The sequence below is a fragment of the Sus scrofa genome, chromosome 3 (genome assembly GCF_054392235.1).
Source record: "Sus scrofa isolate SSC_HxYL_T2T_F1_AM1 chromosome 3, Sscrofa_HxYL_maternal_Yorkshire_Landrace_v2.0, whole genome shotgun sequence".
Taxonomy (NCBI): Eukaryota; Metazoa; Chordata; class Mammalia; order Artiodactyla; family Suidae; genus Sus; species Sus scrofa.
The window spans coordinates 91,063,696-91,081,683 of NC_139385.1; the positions used below are offsets into that span (position 1 = coordinate 91,063,696).

Genomic DNA, 17,988 nt, shown 5'->3' on the forward strand with positions numbered 1-17,988 from the left:
GCAAAAAAAAAAAAAAAAAAGAGGGAAATGTAAGAATAGGCACTCCACAACAGAAGACATCCAAACAAACAACAAACATAGAATAGGAGCTCAATGTCATCAGTAATCAAAAAATACAAATTAAAACCATGATGAGGTATTACTATACACCCCCCCAAATTGACAAAATTTTAAAACTCGAATAATACTAAGCTTGGGCAAAGATATGGAGCAACTGGAATTCTCATACACTATTTGGGAATATAAATTAACACAACCACTTTGGAAAACTGTGCCAGTAACTAGTCAAGTTGAAAATATGCATCCCTTATGGCTCAGAAATTTCACTCCTAGGATATACTCTAGAGATTTGCATCTTTATTTGCACCAGGACACACACAAAAGAATGTTCAGAGCAGTGCCCTTATGATTTTCTCCAACTAGAAACATCCCTAATGTTTCTCAAGAGTATAACAAATCAATAAATTATATGTATTCATACAACAGAATACTATACAGCATACAGCAATGAAAATGAAGAAGCTATAGAAACACACAATGACATACACGAGTCTCATAAATATAAAGTGAGAAGATCAAGTTACAAAAATAATACAGTTCTATTCATATAAAATTCAAAACAAATAAATGTTTAGGAATGCATATACAGCTGGTTACATTAAAATAGAAATGTGAGAAAACCATCACCATTAATAGTGAGACAGTGGTTACTTGTGGGGTGACAGAAGAGATTATAATGGGCAAAGTATATTCGAAGGATTTCTGTAGTCCCAATAATGTTCTACTCCTTGACCTTAGTATGGTGATTTCAGAATAAGATGATAGCCATTTGATGAAATATACATATATATTTTATGGACTTTTACATGTTTTATAACTTAAAATTTTAATAGCTTTAAATTTTGCAATGATCTGACGTTTAACAGAAAATGTAATAGTGAGAAGTAACCAAAACTATTTTGATTCTAAAGATGATTAAGAGAGATTAAGAAAACATGCTATTGAATCCATTCAAAACAAACAATACCACAGAGAAAAAAGGCAACTCTATATCTGACATAAGTTACATTTAAATCTTTTTCAAGTCTGATTGCTGGATTTCATTCTTTTATTCATTCAACAAACATTTGAGACCTACCTTGTGTTTGGCACTGTGCCAAGCACTTCAAGTACAAGAAAACTTTGTCCTATCTCTTAGATTTCTCTCAGCCTAGGACCCCCATTGACTTCTAATCCCTCTTGGAATAAAAGATTTAGCTACTATTGAGTGTAATACAATCTCAGGAGGGGGGTGGGGAGGTGATCTAAATTCCAAATTGTACAAATAAAAAGGCATGCAGGAATTCTCAGGTGCTGATCTGAGTATATGATAGCTCATGCCACAACCAAGGAAATACAGGGAGGATTTTTGTTTTTTTGTTTTGTTTTGTTTTGTTTCTTTTCCAAACATCAGTAAACAGGAGCAGACAACCTTTGTTGTTTTACATCAGGTAAGAAGAAAACTGAATCGGTCAGCATCAGGAATAAAAGCATGAGATGAAGAACTTTTAAAAACTGAATACACATATAATTTAAACAAGACTCCTGCTTTTTGCTTTTCAATAAAGGAAACCAATATCTACAAAGTGATGTGATCTCTATTATTCAACTTGTTAACCCATTTTTTAAATTTACAGTTAGCTCTGAAAAATAAATTTACCCTGAAAGACAAAGATTTGCTCAGTGAGATTTTTAAGCTACAAACTTTCAAACTTAAAGAAACCTTCCCAAGTGAGTGTAGTTAGAAAAAAGATTCCAAATATCTGTTCATAAATAAATTACGCTTCATATTCAGAGACATTAATCTAATCTCAACTCCATATCTGGTTTACACAGCTTTCCCTGGATCACAACCCCTGTAACATGGCAAAGCAATATTCTAAGGAGCAAAAAAAGGCTCAGCTGAGAACAGAAAACACCACTCATAGACATAAAACAACCAGTGAAGAATTTTTAAATTACTTAGAAATTAAAAATTAGTCAGGAGTTAAAATTAATAAGCAATTAAAAGGTGGGAGAGAAAGACCTGGGATCAGGCTGGTCTTCTCATTTAATGTTCTGTTAATATCTTTCTAAATGCTCATTAAATGATCGTGAAGTGATGCCCAGAAACATAAAGGTAATGTTGTCCTAGGAAATAGTTTTCAGTTACTAAAACTCAAATTTTACTACTTGAAGTTAGATAAAGCACGCTTTTTGATGTCAATCTGGTAATCTGATCCACAAGTAATATAGTGTGTTTTTTGAAATTAATGTGTGTCAACATGCTGAAAATTTTAGGTAGCTCTTACAGCTACCTAAAATCTGAAGACTGAGTTCTGCTACTTACCAACTATGTAACCTTGAGTAAATAACCAAACCACACTGAGCCTCATACCAACCAATTTCACAAGATTTGAGAGCAGATAAAGAAAGTAACATATGTGAATAGGATTCTATAAGCCCCAAAGATGGGAAGCTCAATTTCCTTATACACTACAAAAATTACTTGCACAAATTAATATTTTTACTCACTTTTATCATGGAAAATTAAATATACAGAAGTTACAGTGTAATGAAGTTATATGTATTCTCATTCAGCTTCAATAATTATAAATGAATGATAATCTTATTTCATCCATACTTTACCCATTCCTTCTCTTCCTCTATTATTTTGACACAAGACTCAGACACCATATCATTAACTTCCGAGGGGATAAAATTCAATGGCCTCTTTTCAGTATATGTACAGGAATATGAAGCCCAATAGAGAGGTCTGAGCTAGAAATATGGATTTGAAGGTCACCAGTAGTGTAATCAATGGTTGAAGCTACAGCTTTGGATGAGGTTAAATATCCATACTTGGGAAAGAAAAAGATTCTTTTGGTGCTCCTTGGTCAAAAATGTAAGTAGATATAAAGCACATTTTTTTCCGTCAAAAAAGAAACCCTATGGGTTTTCAAGGGACTATAGAACTTTTATATCCCATAATTTTAATTGATTTTATGCCTTAAAAAGGTGTCCCTATATATCACTAGTCACTCCTCTAAAGGATTTAACAAAATCCCTGAGACATAAATAGATATAATATATGTAACATCAAATTTGAACACTGATATCATAATCAACCTCAAATCCACTTTGTAAAGTATTTGTTGAGACCTTGTTGTGGTATATATTTTCCTTTCTCTTTAAATTGTATATACCTGCTTATACTTTCTTTTGCATATATGTATATTTCACAATAAAGTTTTTAAAATAAATTTTAAAAAGAAAATATGATTCCTGCATTTAAATAACTCTGACAGATGATGGTATATCTTATAAGCATTTAGAGCTTTGAAGAGACATAAGAATATTTGTGTACTAAAAATATTTTATAAGCTCTTTAGACACCAAGTAGTTGAATCAAAGACCACTTATTCCAACATTTTAATTAACTTTACCCCAAATGTCAAAATTAGTTATGATTTATTTATACTCCACTTTAATCCTGAAAAAATTGTGACTCAAGTTTCTTAAATCCTAATTTTACGATTCACTCTAAAAGAATTTCTAAAATTTTCTAATATAGTTTTTATAAGATGTTCGATAAAGATCAACCTTCGAAAAATGAAGTATTTGTGACCTCTGGAATGAAATAGAACTTTGTGTCTTTGGTTATATTAGCCACCAAGTAGATTATTCAAAGGGGACAAGATGGGTAAAATTTTTAGATATACAATAGATTTTCAATGTTTAAATTTCATAGGTCATCATTGATTAAATTGAACCTAAGTACTACTTGATTAGAAAAATCTCCAAAATATTTTTAAGCATATTCTTATCTTTGAAGTAACAGACCTAAAACCATGAATTACAGTTTCAGTGTTAGAGGGAGACGCACTTAGTGATGTGCACTAAATGCATGGACCCGCCATATATTTCTTTGCTTTATTTTTTTCCCATAAGAAAATACAATATATATTTCAAAACAGTTTCAACTTTGGCTATTTATGTAACTTCCATTTCACTTAAGTTACTGAAGGTTTTTTAGAAAATATTTTTGATTTTTAAAAACTTTTGAAAGACTGCACTTAATGTGTTTCATGTAAAATCCAACTCATCTTAAAAATGTGATTAAGGTCAAAATGGCATGGTCCCTTCTCCCCCCCCACAGAAACAAAATGCAATTCTTTTTTTCAGGTATCAGTAAATATCAGCAGAATGATTAAGACACATAATTGCTTTTTCAGGAATCATCTACTAAACATGCTCCTCCCCCACAAAAAAACTCTTCTCTTTTTCAAATAGCTATATTCCAGACACTCACACATTTAAACAGATTATTTCTTAAAGACAATAGAGATGTTTTCTTGTTGTCAAATAAGCAATGCATTGTTATTCATTCTTAATGGTGTTTTTTACTTTAAGTATTGTTGAATATAAATATTCCTTAGTTAAAATTAATGAGATAATGAGCTATTTTCATTCTCATTTTAGACATTAAAATGTATAGGGGAAGGGAGAGAAAGTATGGAAAATACAGGGTAACTTTGAGAACTTGTTAGTTTTCAATTAAGGAATTTTATAAAGCTATCTTGTTGCTGTTCTTAAATTAATTCTGCAACAGAAGCCAAGTGATTTTTTTTTTTTTTGGTCTTGAATAGTAATGATACAGATTTTCTTTACCAATAATGTATATATTAACTACATTTAATATATGAGATACATTTTATTTCTGTATCTCTAAAGAAAATCTTAGTGCCTGTCATTGCCTAATGACATCAAGAACATTCATTAATTCTGCCAAAGTAGTGAATTTATCATTTTCACAAGGGAAAAAAAATCACAATTTATCTGTGAAACCATTTTGAAAGAAATACATGAAAAAAACTAGTAATTTTCTTTTGACCCCAAAATTGAAACCTCTTGGGTTTTTAGTCTCAGTGTTATCAGGCATGAATTTTCTGACATTCAGTAGTACCTCTTTACTTGTTTTTCCTCTCACGTTTACTATCCCATAGCTTTAAGAATGTTAAAAAACAAACAAACAAACAAACAAAAAACAAAAACCCAAACACTCACAATGTAGAGAAATGTCTCCATATGTCCTCGGTAGCTACGAAGCAGCTATAAAATACTGAAAAGCTCTACAACAAACGAGGTTACTTCAATGAATCTTTTCAGAGCTTCAACAAATTAATGCGATGCTCCTAAGGAGGTTTTACGATTAAAAAAAATTATTTAAAAATCACAAATTTGACCTTTTAGCCCCACAGCACTTCACACGTGTTCTCTGAAAGATAGGGAGTTTGGGGGGGGAGGTTCGGGGGAGGGTTGCCCCTCGAGAATGAGCGGAGAACACAAGCCACCAGAAAACATCGAGATTTCGTTGAGCACTCAGGGAAAACTGTTGACGTCTTAACGTTGCTAAACGTTCTGAAGTTGCTTAATCTCCTTAAATTGCTTCAATTTTACCTGCTTTCATTGCGTCACGAACACCAAAATCCAAATAGAACAAACCTCTTCCCCTAGAAGAAGGACGCGCTGGGGACGGTTCTCAGAGAACCTGCCTGTAACAGGTGGCCGGGCCGGGAGGGACCGGACTCCCGCCGCCGCCGGGACTCGGGGCCCGCGTAGGCGTCCTTTCCGGCCAGGCCACCTCCGGCCTCCCCAGCCGCGGCCACGCACCTTCTCCGCTCCTCCAAGCCCCCGCATCCCGGGTGCCTGAGGTGCCCCAGCAGCTTCCCGCTCCTGGTTTCCACTCAGCACCGCGGGGCCTCGGCGCCAGCTAAGAGGCCCTGGGAAAAGCACGTGCCTCTTCTCGAGGCCTTGTTCCCCGGGCGGGAACTCCGGCCCTGCCTCCGTGCGCCTGGCCGCCGGTCCCTGTCTGCCTTGGTACGCAGGCGCCGAAGCTTCCAGGCACCACCGAGCGGCCCGGCCACTGGGATGCGTCTCACCTACCCGCGCGCAGCCTGTGCCCAAAGTGTGAAGTTCTGCCACGTCCCCGACCAAGTGGGGCCAAATAACAAGTGCGATGAAACTGAGTTCCGGGGGGTTGGGTACCTTGTTCCGCAGGCCACACAGTAGTCTGAGCGGGTGCAGAGGCGGGTCTCCGAGGTTCACTCCCCCGCGCAGCCTGGAGGACAGCTGGGCCGCACAGAACCCGCCTCAGGGAGCTTCGGACCGAGGCAGCCCAGCACCTGGGCCTCGAGTGGCCCCGGCGGCACCTGGGAGAGGCGGGGAGGCCCCTGGGCGGGCCAGGCAGAGTCGGCTGAAGAGAGGCCCTGCAGCTCGGGTGCCCAGGCCCGTGCCGCGCGAGCTGGAAGCCTCTTTGCTTCAGCCGCCAGCCCGGGCTCCCGGACACACGCGGGCCCCCCACCCCAGGGGCCACGGCGCACCCGGACTCCACGCGCCGGGTCCTCCCTCCGTGGCCGGCGCCGGGGCCAAGCTCTACTGGGCCGCGGCTGCGCCCTCCTGCGGGCCTTTGAGGAGTCGGGGATGCGGAGGTTGGCGGAGTGGGAAGGCGCGGTGCGCCGGAGCCGGGCCTTCGGAGTCCGGAGGGAGGACGCGGCTGAGAAGGCTTCTCTCCAGCCGGGGTTCGCAGCCCTGAGACCTTGCTCGGCGCTGGACCCTGGAGGAGGGGGTCGTTCTCCAAACTCGGTCTCACACAGAATAAAAAGAGTAGGGTGTGTCAGTGACTTCGCAGGAAACTTTTCGTTGTTTCCTTATTTCCTTCCCGCTCGTGGACAAGTTGAGCAACTTCTGGGCCTTATACCTAAGAGGTTTCAGACCAAAGTCTGGACTCTGGGTCTTCTAGAGGATCCCTAATCCCTAAGCCACCCCGGTCGTCTTCAGGGGAAGGTGGTACAGGACTTCCGACCCCCTGCTGCAAGCCGGGAGTCTTCTTTCCCGGCCAAAGTGAAACGCGTCCCTATGGACTTTTCTAGATTTTGTATTTACGCTTTATAGAAACTTCACAATACGAATAAAGATAGTTCGGGTATTTCTGGCAGGGGTTTGAAGATTTAAAGGGACATCTTAGCACGTGTGGAAGGGATGACTTGGAGTCCCCCAGCCTCCGTGAAGCCACCTGGGACAGCTCAGCAGAAAGGAAGGTTGTCTGCTGCCAACATGCAAGACATGGGTCGTTTTTTTTTTTGTCGTTTTGTTTTCTTTTCCTTTTGGCTCAGCTCTGAGAGCATTACAGAGCTATCCTTTCCCGCCTCCCAACCCTCTTCCCCTCCCCCTCTTCTTTCTGGTGCAGGCAATTAGGGTGAAGAAATCAGTGCCAGGCTCCTGCCTCTGAAGAGAAAGGAATTGCTTCGGGAATTGAGTACTGACACCTGTCTCTGTCCTGGATGGCGAGAGGGGAAGCGGGGTCAAAACGCCTGGGGGAAGAGCCCGGGCTGACCAGGAGGGAAGACCCTCCCTAAGAGAGCGATTCTGGGGACTCCTTTTGGCCTCCAGCTTCACACAAGTTATTAACACGCGGGTTGTTAACACAGGGGTTTCCCTCTTTTTAGCCCCCTCACCCACCCATCCAAGACCAGGGCCTGGGCTGGAATCAGAAGAGCAACACTGACAAGCCGTTCATTAATTTGCATTTATTTTGGGGAAATAATGTAGATAAAGGGGGAGAAGGGGGACTGCCTTACATTTCAACAAGTAATTTGCGATCTTCACATCGGACAAATCAAATTTACAAATTCCTTTCCCACCTACTGGACAAAACGGCCAAAGCCAAAATTGATATACAGGCGCGGGCTCTCCGCAGATTTCGAAGAATGAAGGTGCACTAAAAACTCACTAGACAAAACAGGATTGCTTAAAGACAGAGAAGCCGACAGGGGAACTGAACCGGGGTTTGGGGCCTGGGCTTGTTTGTTTTTCAATAATTCTGTATTTTTTTGTTTTCTTTTTGGTTTGGGTCTCTAAGCCGGAACTGCGACCCTGTGCTTAAACCTGGTAAAGGGCTCAGTCCTGCACCCCCGCCCAGCCAGCCACCTCCCCTGTACCCTGACTTGGCTCTTTCCTCCTCCACACTCCCAGACCCTCCCGATCCTCCGATCCTCCGCGCGCAGCTTCCTGAAACCAAAAGTTTCTCTTTAATAAATACACAGAGGGAGAAGGTATGAGAGGGCAGGGAAGCTTTGCAACTGAAAAAGTAAAAGCGCCATCACTTGAGGAGAGGAAGGGGGACAGAGGGAAAATATTTTTTGCTTTTGTTTTATATATATGTGTATATATATATATGTGCTGTATATATCTTAAAGTTCTATTTCTTGGGCTCTAAGACGAGATATGCTCAGTTCAACCAACAGCAACTAAAAAGTTTAAGTGGTCCATGGAACGGACCGACTATGTACAGCATTCCCGCCGGGGCGGAAGCCTGAGCCAGTTCTACGCAGGGCGGGGCTGTGCGCGAGAGGCTAGGGCCGCGCTCCTCCCTCGGGCCTGGACCCAGCGCATCCGGCTGGGTTGAAGGAAATACCAGAAAACTCTGTCCTGCTGGCGGGGAGCGGGGCGGAGGGCAGCTGAAGGGGCGGCAGTCTGCACGCGAGAAACACTTAGTGGTTGTCTTGATTTGGAGTAGAGCGTGGGTGCACTCCATTGGGCAGACACATGCCAGTTAGTGACTCCAGTGTCCAGAAAGAATAAATTAAAGTGTAGGGCTCAAACAGCAAGTCAGAGCGAAGAGCCTCCAAAGGCTGCAAGTGCATAAAAACTGTCCAGAAAGACTGGAAGAGGGTGACTTGGGAAATCGTTAGGGGTTGAGGAGGGAGGGGAGCACACAGCTCTCCTGTGGAGAACTCGTGGGCCAAAGCCGAAGCACCGGTCCCCTCATCCAAGGGGCGGGCATGATTTGTACACCCCCCAAGCAAATGGTACAAAGATGAGGGCGGCAGTGCAGCAATGGGCATCTTTTGGGGGCATGAAATTTCAGGTCTGGAGAAGCCTAGGCAAAGGCGGGCGTGCAGCAGCAGCAGCAACAGGATGGGGACCACGGAGGGCGCAGGTAGTTGCGTTTCTTCTCCTCTTCCTCCCACTCCTGGGCTCACAAGACCTGAAACCTCCATGAGGCTTGGTCCTTATAGTCCAGACAGTCAGGTGAGTTGAAGTTGAGTTTCCAAGCGGAAGATGCGGCAGCGGCACCAGGCTCCTTGTAATCCAAGCAGTCGGCAGAGTTGAAGGCGAGACCCGAGCCGCCGTAGCCCTGGTGGTGGTGGTGGTGGTGGTGGTGATGGTGGTGGCCTGAGGACTGGCTCAGCGGGTGGTGCGCGTGGGGATGATGGTGATGGTGGCTCGCCATGGAGGAGGGTGCCATAGGGCTGAGCTGGTGCGGGTGGTGGTGCGAATGCATGGGCGCTAGGTATGAGCTGCAGTCCACGCCGCCAAAGTAAGAAGAGGAGGGCGCGGGGTAGCCCTGGCCATAGCTGCCGCCCTGGCCATAGGACATAGGATAGGAGGCTGCGGCCGAGGCAGCGCCTGCAGCGACCGAGCGCTGCATACACGATGCGTTGCTTGGGGCGGCCAAAGGCTCGGGCACCGATACGGACGCAGGCGCTGAGCCCGGCGAGATGGAGGCCGGACTCCAGATGGAGGAGGCAGCCGGCGTACTCAACGACGACGGAACTGCCACCGCCGGGTTCCCGCCCAGGCCTGCAGCCGCTGCAGCCGCTGGGTTGGCGGAGGCGCTTGATGCGGAGCTAGAGGACGAGGCGGAGCTGGACACAGCGGGCGGTGTGAACTGGCCGCTGCTCTCAGAGCCCGAGCTCTCCCGCACCGGAGACGACTTCTTCTTGGCTGGGCGGCTCTTGGTCCCGCTCCCGCTCTGCTGCTGCTGGCGACACTTGGCGCGGCGGTTCTTGAACCAGACCTGCAGCGGCCGGGTGGGGATAAGATGTCAGGGGGCAAGTAAGGCTTGCCATTCTCCCGCCCCCTTGGACCACCACCCGGCCGAGGATCCGTATCCCTCTCGTATCCGAGCGTCCGCCCCTCCCCAGCTCTGGCCCTGCCAGACTCTGCATTCTCAGCTGCTCCACCCTCCCCCAACCTTCTGCTCAAAGACTCCTCTGGCAAAGTAGAGATGTGCACCTCCCCACCCCCAGCGCAACCCTGCCGTAGGGCGGAACATTTGCGTTTGTCCAGCCAGAAGTTCAGCCGTCTCTAAACTGCTGCCGTTGGCTGCTTCCCAACAACCCCGTGTATGTTTGGAGGCCCTGTCTTCTATGAATAGAGCTCAGGAGACTGCAGAGAGGCACAGACCAAGCTGCAGAGTGCGGGACAGTCACCAAGTCTGAGGAAGGGCCAGTCGGCCCCTGGAGGCCTGGTGCTGGGCAGGGCAAGAGAGTTTGGGTGGGAGCAGGAGCAAGGCCAGGAGGCTGAACAGAGGCAACACTCGGGGGACTAGGGTAGGAAACTTGGGCAGAATTTCGTTGGACTTCCTGTCTCCAAGTGGGGAACGAAATAGTACAGTCATAAAGTTTTCGATCCTGTTATAGGGCCCGGTACATGGCATGGCATTCCTGCTTTCTTGAGCCTCCGGGAGAGAAGGCAAGATAAAAGTACTTTGAGGAGAGTTCTGAATTAAAATCCAAACAGTGTTCTCAGGGCTCTTTCCTCACAAAAACAAAAACCGCAAAGCTGGTAACCAGGTTTTGAGTTAGGCATCCTCTCTGGGCAAAGGAGATGTCTAATCAAATTCGCACTACCCGTCAGGATCAACCCTCCAGTCAGGGCACCAGGCTCAAGCCCCACCCTTCCATTTCCAAGATCCTCGAGATGCAAGGCAAGGTCAGAGGCAGAATTTAGGACCCCAAGGGAAACTGCCAAGTCCTGGGGCAGCCAAAGAGGCCGGGGCAAGAGCACGTTACTTTCCAGAGCCTCATTTGCCTTCCTGAAATCCTAAAAAAATACTTTGGACAGCGCAGGGCCAAATCCAGGGCTTTAAGGTAGCTTAACTTTGGCCACTCTTCCAGGCCCCGGCCCAGCGCTAGGGGGAGTCTGAGAGGGGCTGCCCAGCCTGTAAGCCCGCCCCGACACCAGACCACCCTTCCCAGACCCTCTCCGACCGGCCGCAGCACCCCTCCCCAGACCATGGAGCCGCGGGCGCACGCACCTGGACCCTGGACTCTGGCAGATTGATCTTGAGCGCCACCTCCTCGCGCATGAAGATATCAGGGTAGCGAGTCTTGGCAAAGAGCGCCTCGAGCACGTCCAGCTGAGAGCGCGTGAAGGTAGTGCGCTCCCGCCGCTGCTTCCTCGGGGTGGCTGAGGGGAAACGAGGAGGAGCCTCGGTTCAGAGGTGGCCACGCAGGCTCGCGCTAGAGGACACGGTCGGGCAAGCCCTGAACTAGGCCATTGCAAAAGAAAGCTAAACTCCAAGCAAAAGTAACTCTCCTCCCACACCGCGCCGAAAGCCGAGCCGAAAGGCCACAGGTGGGAGAAAACCGTCGCATACGTGTTACTGGGAGCCAGTGTCTCTAACACTCCTGGGATGCCCCCCTTCCCTGCCTCTTGGAAGTTAAGAAAGGAAGAGATGTTATACAATCTTCCTTCACTGCCACCCTCCAACACTGTCCCTAGCTGCAGGATGGGGAAGGGGTATGCAGAAACGCATCCTGGAAAACATTTTCAGAGGGAATAAATGGGAGTGAAGGAATGAGAGCTAGAAAAGAAAGCCAGGATTTGGCTTAAGTCGTCCAGCAGTGCAGAAGTTGGTGCAAGCCACCACTCTAGAGGACAATTTAATTGGGGGGTAAATCTCCCTTCCTCAGCTCAGCCAGTCGTTTTGCATAAGGCAAGTCCTGGCCCTTCCTGTTAGGGCCTAGCTAAGTGTCCAGATTCCTCATTCAATGTTGGGGGAAAAGCATAGTTTCACACACACATAGAGACACACCAAAAACAAACAAAAAAAGCCACCCATGGGAAACAAATCCTGGGTTGGCAGTGAGGCCACAACAAGAGACAGGGGGCCGGTGTGACCCCTGCTTCTCACGTTTGGCTGCCCTGGCCCTCCTCACCGACTGCTGTGCCCTGCATTGCATGAGAAGACTAGGCAACCGGCTCCCTGGACCTGCTTTGGGACAAGCCTGTGCTCAAACTCCAGAAGCCGGGGGTCCCCAAGATTTGCAGGGACTGGTGCTCACCGGGATAGCCCACAGAGGGGTGCAGGAGGTCCATGGCTGGACCAGCCAGTCCCAGCCCATTCATTCCGTATGGGGGTTGTTTGAGGTAAGACATCATGCTAACAGCTGGGTGGAGGCGCCCCGACGGATCCAGGGGGCCTGGGCCAGGCGCAGTGCGGGCCTCCCACTGCGAAGTCCTTCAAGCTCTGTTGCGTCTGGGGCCAGGCCTATGAAGACAGGATATATGCAGAAACCATCATTCTGAGCCATCACAGCTTCCTAGTCTTGTCGGAGGCAAGGAGTCACAGGATGGGGAAGGGGGAGTAGATTATGGAACTATGCAGGGCGGTCAACTCGGCTCCATTGAGGCCCAAAGGCCAAGGCTTCTTAGAAAAGTAAACTTTCCTGGATCGTCATTTCCTCTTTTGGGGCTTGGAATAGGGCGACTCTAGGAATGAGGAAAGGTTAAAATCAGGGCCAAATTTGGGAGGTCAGAGCCTGAACTACAGAATGCACTAGGTCCCAAGTCTAGGCAAAATTCTTGGTCGGGTCGGAGCCGGCCTCACTCTGAACAAGCAAACATTATTCGCAGCGCCCACGCGATAGTCGGCCCAGAACAGGAGCGGTTGTTTCAGTTTGTTACAAATGTTTTTAAAGTGGGACGAACAGGTAGACACGAGAGAGCCTAGGTGAGGCACTGCGGAGGGCTGGCAGCGCCTGGGCCTCTCTGGGACCCACTGCCTACTTAGGAGAGAACGTTCCTTTCAAGGTCTCCGGAGCTGGTTCCCCGGCTCCAGACCCCACAGTCTCAATTGACCTCTCTGCTCCCAGCCGCCCAAAGATTGCTTACCCCGAATCCTACCCACATCTCAACCACAGTTACTGGCCCAGGTTCTGGAAAAGCGAACAGAAAGGGCCCCTGTAGAGGTGGCGGTTCTAAGACGTGGGCTGAGGTCAGGGGCGCCTCGCCACATCCGCAATCCTTCTTCGCCAGCGCAAGGTGGTCCTTCTTTATGATCTTTCCTGGCTGCGGACAATCGGGTCCCGGCGGGGGTGAAAAGTGACCGGGCCAGCTCCCTCAAGGGTCGGCGGCTTTGGGAGGCCTAAGCGCAGCAGCTCCGGTGCACTGCCTGCCTATCCTACTAGCTGAACTCTTGGCCCCGGGACCCTATCGAGACTAGAGAACTAAGGCCCCGGCAGCGTGGCTTGCGCTGACCCGGGCTGGAGGGTCGAAGCTTGGTTTCTCTGGTTATCCCCAAACTGAGGCGCTACAATCAGGGGTCAGGAAGTGGCTCTGGGGGAGTGGGGATGAGGCCCAAGAGGACCTGTCGCGTCATCCCGCTTCACGGAAACTCAAAGCAGGCCTGGGACCCGGGCTAGGGAGTTTCGGGAAGGAAGAGCTAAAGAAGACGCCCGGTCCTATCCCCATCAGACCCACGGCCTAGGCCGGGGAACCCAGTTTGCAGGGAAGGCGACAGAAGGGAAAAAGCGGGGGCTCTACGGCCAGAGGAGAATGTAACTCAGCCGCCGCGACTCTGCTAGGCTACAGCGTGAGTTTTCAAAGACTTTCTTCAAACTTAGCACTTCAGCTCTTTACTTCGGAGGAGGCGGGGGAGGGGCGCGGGGCCTCAGCAGAGCTCTGGGGTCCTCCGCTCACCAAGAGGGGAGCCAGGCCGCTCCCCAGCCCCGCCCACGTGCCGGGGACCTAGGAAGCGGGGACCCATTTGGAAAGGGGGAGGCAAGAGCAACCGACGCGTTCATTCCCAGAGTCCCGGGCGGCCCGCGGCTTTCTTCTTACCTGCCCTCAGCTGCCGGGGCGGCTCACCATCTACCTCGAGCCCTCACACTGACCCTCTGCGCAGCCAACCTGCAAAACAGAGCCACACAGGAATTACCCGCCGGGCTGGGCGGTAGGTCTAGGCCCCCCGGATTTCTTTCTTCCAACTTCCCTCCTCCCCTTCTCTTTCTTTCCAGTGGCTTTGTGCGTGTCCCTCCAGGTTTCACTTTATTGCACGGACACTTTGTTTGCAAAGCCCTACACGCTCCCGAGACTACCTCGCCCGAGACCGCGCCAAGGGGCCGCAAGGAGGAGGGTGGGGTAAGAGGGGCAGAGTTGGGAGGTGGCTCTCGGCTGCGGTTCCACTCTGTGCAGCGTGGAGGCGGTGGGGGCTGGGGAAGTCCTGCAGAGGCACTTTGCAAACTAAATAAATCAAGCGATTTACCTTGTCGGAGTGGCTTGTCTCGCTGGGTTGTTTAGGTGATTGGAAATGTAGCCTGATGAAGATTGATCACCTTTCTACTGCCCTCCCCGGGTATGTGAACGCGAGGTGAGTGCGTAACGGGGCGAGGCTGCCAATCCCGGGCCCCGCGCGGGCTGAGTGACAGGGAACCGGGCAATGGCAGCACGAGCCGGGGGTTACCTCCGCGCGCCCCCGCCCTCCCCCGCCCCCTGCACCCCGCCCTCACCGCCCGCCCGCCCCGCCCCGGTCGCGCGCTAACTCAGGGGCTTGGCTGGCAAACGCGGCGCGGAGCAAGGCGAGGAAAGCCAGCGCAGCGCGGGAGCCCAGGCCGCGGAGGGGGATGCTAGTCCCAAGGCCGCCCCGGGGACCCCCGCCCTTCTCTCGCCCTTTCGGCGCCCTAGAGGGAGTGGCTGAAAGGAGGCGAGGTGCTGGAAAACCGGTTCCCTCGCTCTCCGGCGCGCCACCCGGCTCGGCGGCCCGTGGACCCCGGAGCCCCTCTCCCCGCGCTTTGGGTCCCAGCGTCTTCATCCACCGCGCCACCACCTGCAGACGGACGCCGCGGGCGGCTCGTGCCGGCACAGGCTACTTTGCCGAGCGCGGGAGCAGCTCCTAGTGCGCAGATCCCGCCTCGGCGCCTCAGGACTCCGGCGTTCCGGAACAGCACCCGTAGGGGAGGCACCGCCGCTTACCTGCTCTTCGGCGTCTCCTGGGGTTTCCAGTCTCCGTGAAGAGTGTTTGCAAATTCGAAACGCTTCTTCTGAAATGTTGGAGCCCAGAGTCCCCTCCCCCTTGCACACACACTTAACTTCTGAATCGAAAGATTTGGATAGGAAACTTTCTCTTTCACATTGTCTCCTTTTAGGTCTCCTTCTTCTAGGGACAATCTGGTGGAAAACGCAGCCACAGACCCCCGCCCTCAATTTCTTTTCCTCATTCCGCAAGAGCCTCCTTGAGGCGATCTCCCCGGATTGTTCGTACTGGCGAAGCCCATTTCCCAGTCGAACAAACTTCTCAAACACCTCTACCTGGGTGGACTTTTCAAAGAGCAAAAAAAGTGTTTTCGCTCTAACACTGAACAAGGCAATTCTTTTAAATGGCACCTCCTCCTGAATATTAGGCACGACTTTTCTCCCTTTCGAGGAATTCCTACCGCATCTTCCTAATCCCCCCGCCTCCCTTCCAGCCCAACAGGCGGAGTGAAAAGTTTGAACTGAAATAAGTGTGAGGGCGAGTCAAGGAGCCGCCGGGCGCTTCGCGGTGGGGAGTGCCGGCACTGTTGGGCCTCGGGGTCGGGCACCGAGAGCAGACCCGGCGCGGGGCGAGGAGGTGGAAAAGGAAGGGGGAGCCCGCTGAGTGAAAGGGGGCCGCGGCCGCCGTTCATCAAAGTGCTTCCCCCTCCCCCAAGCGACACTTTCCTTTGGAGTCCGAATAAAATACGGTAACAGAATATGATGGAGGGCACACTGTTTCCTTAACTGCTTCTCAAAGGACCCGGGAGATCTTCTTAGGACCTTTAATAAGGCTTTGGTCGGTTCTTTTGTTGATCTCTCAAAATCAACTCCTTCTAATTGAAGTTGGAGCTGAAAGCGAGCTAATGTTCAAAGAAAGTGGCCGCCAGACTAACGAAATTACATTTTTTTTTTGACGATGAGGGAACATCTAATCAAAGGAGCAAAAGAGGAGGGGTGAGAGTGGGGGAGTATGAAGGAGAAAAGGTTTTACAAGATCCTTCTCTGGTTCACAAAAGTCAGCGACACGGGCGCTTCTCTCCAGAACAAAGACACCGCGGCCCATTCACAAAAGGGAAAGAAAAAGAGAGAAAACAATAAAAGAACGAGAGAAAAGGAAAAACATGAAAAAGAAAAAGCCTTAAGAGGAAAAGAAACTGCGCAGAGCGCAGCGCTGACCCGAGCGGGGACACACCTTAGGCTCACGCAGGCCCCCCGCGGGGAGTAGCCCGCGAGGCCAGGGGCTCCGAGTCCCCAAGATACGCAGAGATTTAAGGAAAGAAACGAAAGCCACCCCCGCCTTCGTTTCCGGGGAAAGGAGCGGGTTGGAGAGCACTGGTTTGCGGGGGGAGAGTGTGCGGGCGCCCTGGGGTGAGCTTCGGCGGCTCCTAGTACCTGGCCCGGCGCTGCCCCAGGCCGGGCCTGAGCGCAGTGTGCTGAGGTTAGCCCTCCTGGGCCGGGGTGCGTGCCCTGTCCCAGTCCCGCAAACTCTCGCACTCCTGCCTCCTCCTGGCCCTGTTTCGCCTGCAGCTGTGGCGCCGGGCAGAGGTCCGAAGCGGCGAGGTGGGGCGGCTATGCGCGCTGGAATGTGCTCAGGCGGTCCCCAGGGCCCGCCACGCGGGAGCCCGGCGCTACGGGTTCCAGATGCTGCCGCGGTCTCGAGGAAGTTGGGAGGTATCACGTAGCACGATTTTTCCCCCCCTAATGAGAGTATTTATCTAATCCCAAAATGCAGGCGAATTTTCTTAATGCTCAACCTATAAAACCCCTGGATTAAGAGAAGAAAGGGAGAGAGAGGAGAGGGGAGAGGGAGGAGAGTAGAGAGGGAGACACTGAGATGAAAGTTTCTTGTATGCGGCATAAAGGACCGAGGCGGCCGTCGCTAGGCAAATATCCAGGTGGGAGACGCTGAGCCAATAGCCGCGACCATTCCAGCAACGGCCGCATCTCGCGGAGAAGAGGGAGCCTCGACCGAGAGGACTTGTGGACTCTACTCAAGGCCCCAGGGCTGGGGAAGGGGGCGTGGGATCTGGGCCCTGGCTCTAGCATCCAGGTGACCTCGAGGCCGGGCCAGACTCTGGAGGACACTTGGGAGAGGGGGAGGGGTTTGGCTCCGGGACCGGGGACCGTGGGATCCTGGCCAGGGGCGGAAGTTCTGCACCGGCCCGCGGGCTGAGCTGAAACCAGCTCCTGCCAACACTCCTCGGCGACCCCCGTGCCCACAGCATCGTTTCTCCCGCCGCGCGAAAAGCGCGAGCTTTCGGGTTCCCGGCTTCCCGACGTGCTGGGCTGGCGCCCGCGCCCAGGAAACAGCCTCTGGGCACCACGAGATGAAATCCGGACGCAGCGCCCTCGCCGCGGGCCTGACCCCGACGGTCCCCGGGGGCCGCGCTGCGCCGCCACTGCGGGGCGTGCGGGCGCCACAGAGTAGCCCAAATGGAACCCCCCTCGAGGCTCGGGATTGAGGCAGGATGGGCAGGGAGAGGGGCAGCAAATCTGGGACCAGCAAAGGTTTGTCCTTTGGCAGGTTGGGAGCGGCTTGGGGAGCCGCCTCTTTGCCAGGCTCTGCGGGAGGGGAGATTCCGCGAATCCGAATCCGGCGCGAATGGAGTGGGTGACGCGGGTAGCTCAAGCCCCAGGCTGCTCCGGGCTGGCGGTTTCCGTCTGCCGGCTTCCCTGGGGTTGGAGCCGGTTCTGAGAGCTTCCCCCAGGGAAAGGCAGCTCCCTCTACCCTCCTACTCGAATCAAGAGGGCAAATACCTGATTTCGTTTAGTTCCGATAACTTTTCAATAACTTCTTAATATCCTTGTCATGAAGAAATTCTACCGTAGCAAGGTTTTATTAGCATTTTGAAAGTCTGGCTGCTGCATACTTTTCAAAAGAAATTT

General features: G+C 50.5%; 1 protein-coding gene across 2 annotated transcripts; it reads right to left on the minus strand.

Annotated features, from left to right (window-relative positions):
• Positions 1-7,587: 7,587 nt before the first annotated feature.
• On the minus strand, positions 7,588-17,103 carry OTX1 (orthodenticle homeobox 1). Of its 2 annotated transcripts, none has more exons than XM_085019125.1 (5): positions 15,061-17,103; positions 13,930-13,998; positions 12,153-12,358; positions 11,123-11,274; positions 7,588-9,880 (listed from the first exon to the last, which is right to left on the minus strand). In XM_085019125.1, the coding sequence occupies exons 3-5, from the start codon at positions 12,247-12,249 to the stop codon at positions 9,059-9,061; spliced, it is 1,071 nt and encodes a 356-aa protein (XP_084875251.1). In that variant the 5' UTR covers positions 12,250-12,358; positions 13,930-13,998; positions 15,061-17,103; the 3' UTR covers positions 7,588-9,058. The 2 variants fall into 2 exon arrangements, with proteins under 2 accessions (XP_084875251.1, XP_003125144.1); XM_003125096.5 differs by lacking the exon at positions 15,061-17,103 and adding an exon at positions 14,354-14,421.
• Between the last annotated feature and the right edge of the window lie 885 nt (positions 17,104-17,988).

Excerpts from the sequence above, each read along its gene's own strand:
- OTX1 (XM_085019125.1), bottom strand. The coding sequence starts at position 12,249 with ATGATGTCTTACCTCAAACAACCCCCATACGGAATGAATGGGCTGGGA. Across the intron at positions 11,275-12,152 it reads CCCCTCTGTGGGCTATCCCG|CCACCCCGAGGAAGCAGCGG; the intron begins GTGAGCACCAGT and ends GTTTCCCCTCAG. Across the intron at positions 9,881-11,122 it reads TGCCAGAGTCCAGGGTCCAG|GTCTGGTTCAAGAACCGCCG; the intron begins GTGCGTGCGCCC and ends CGGCCGCTGCAG.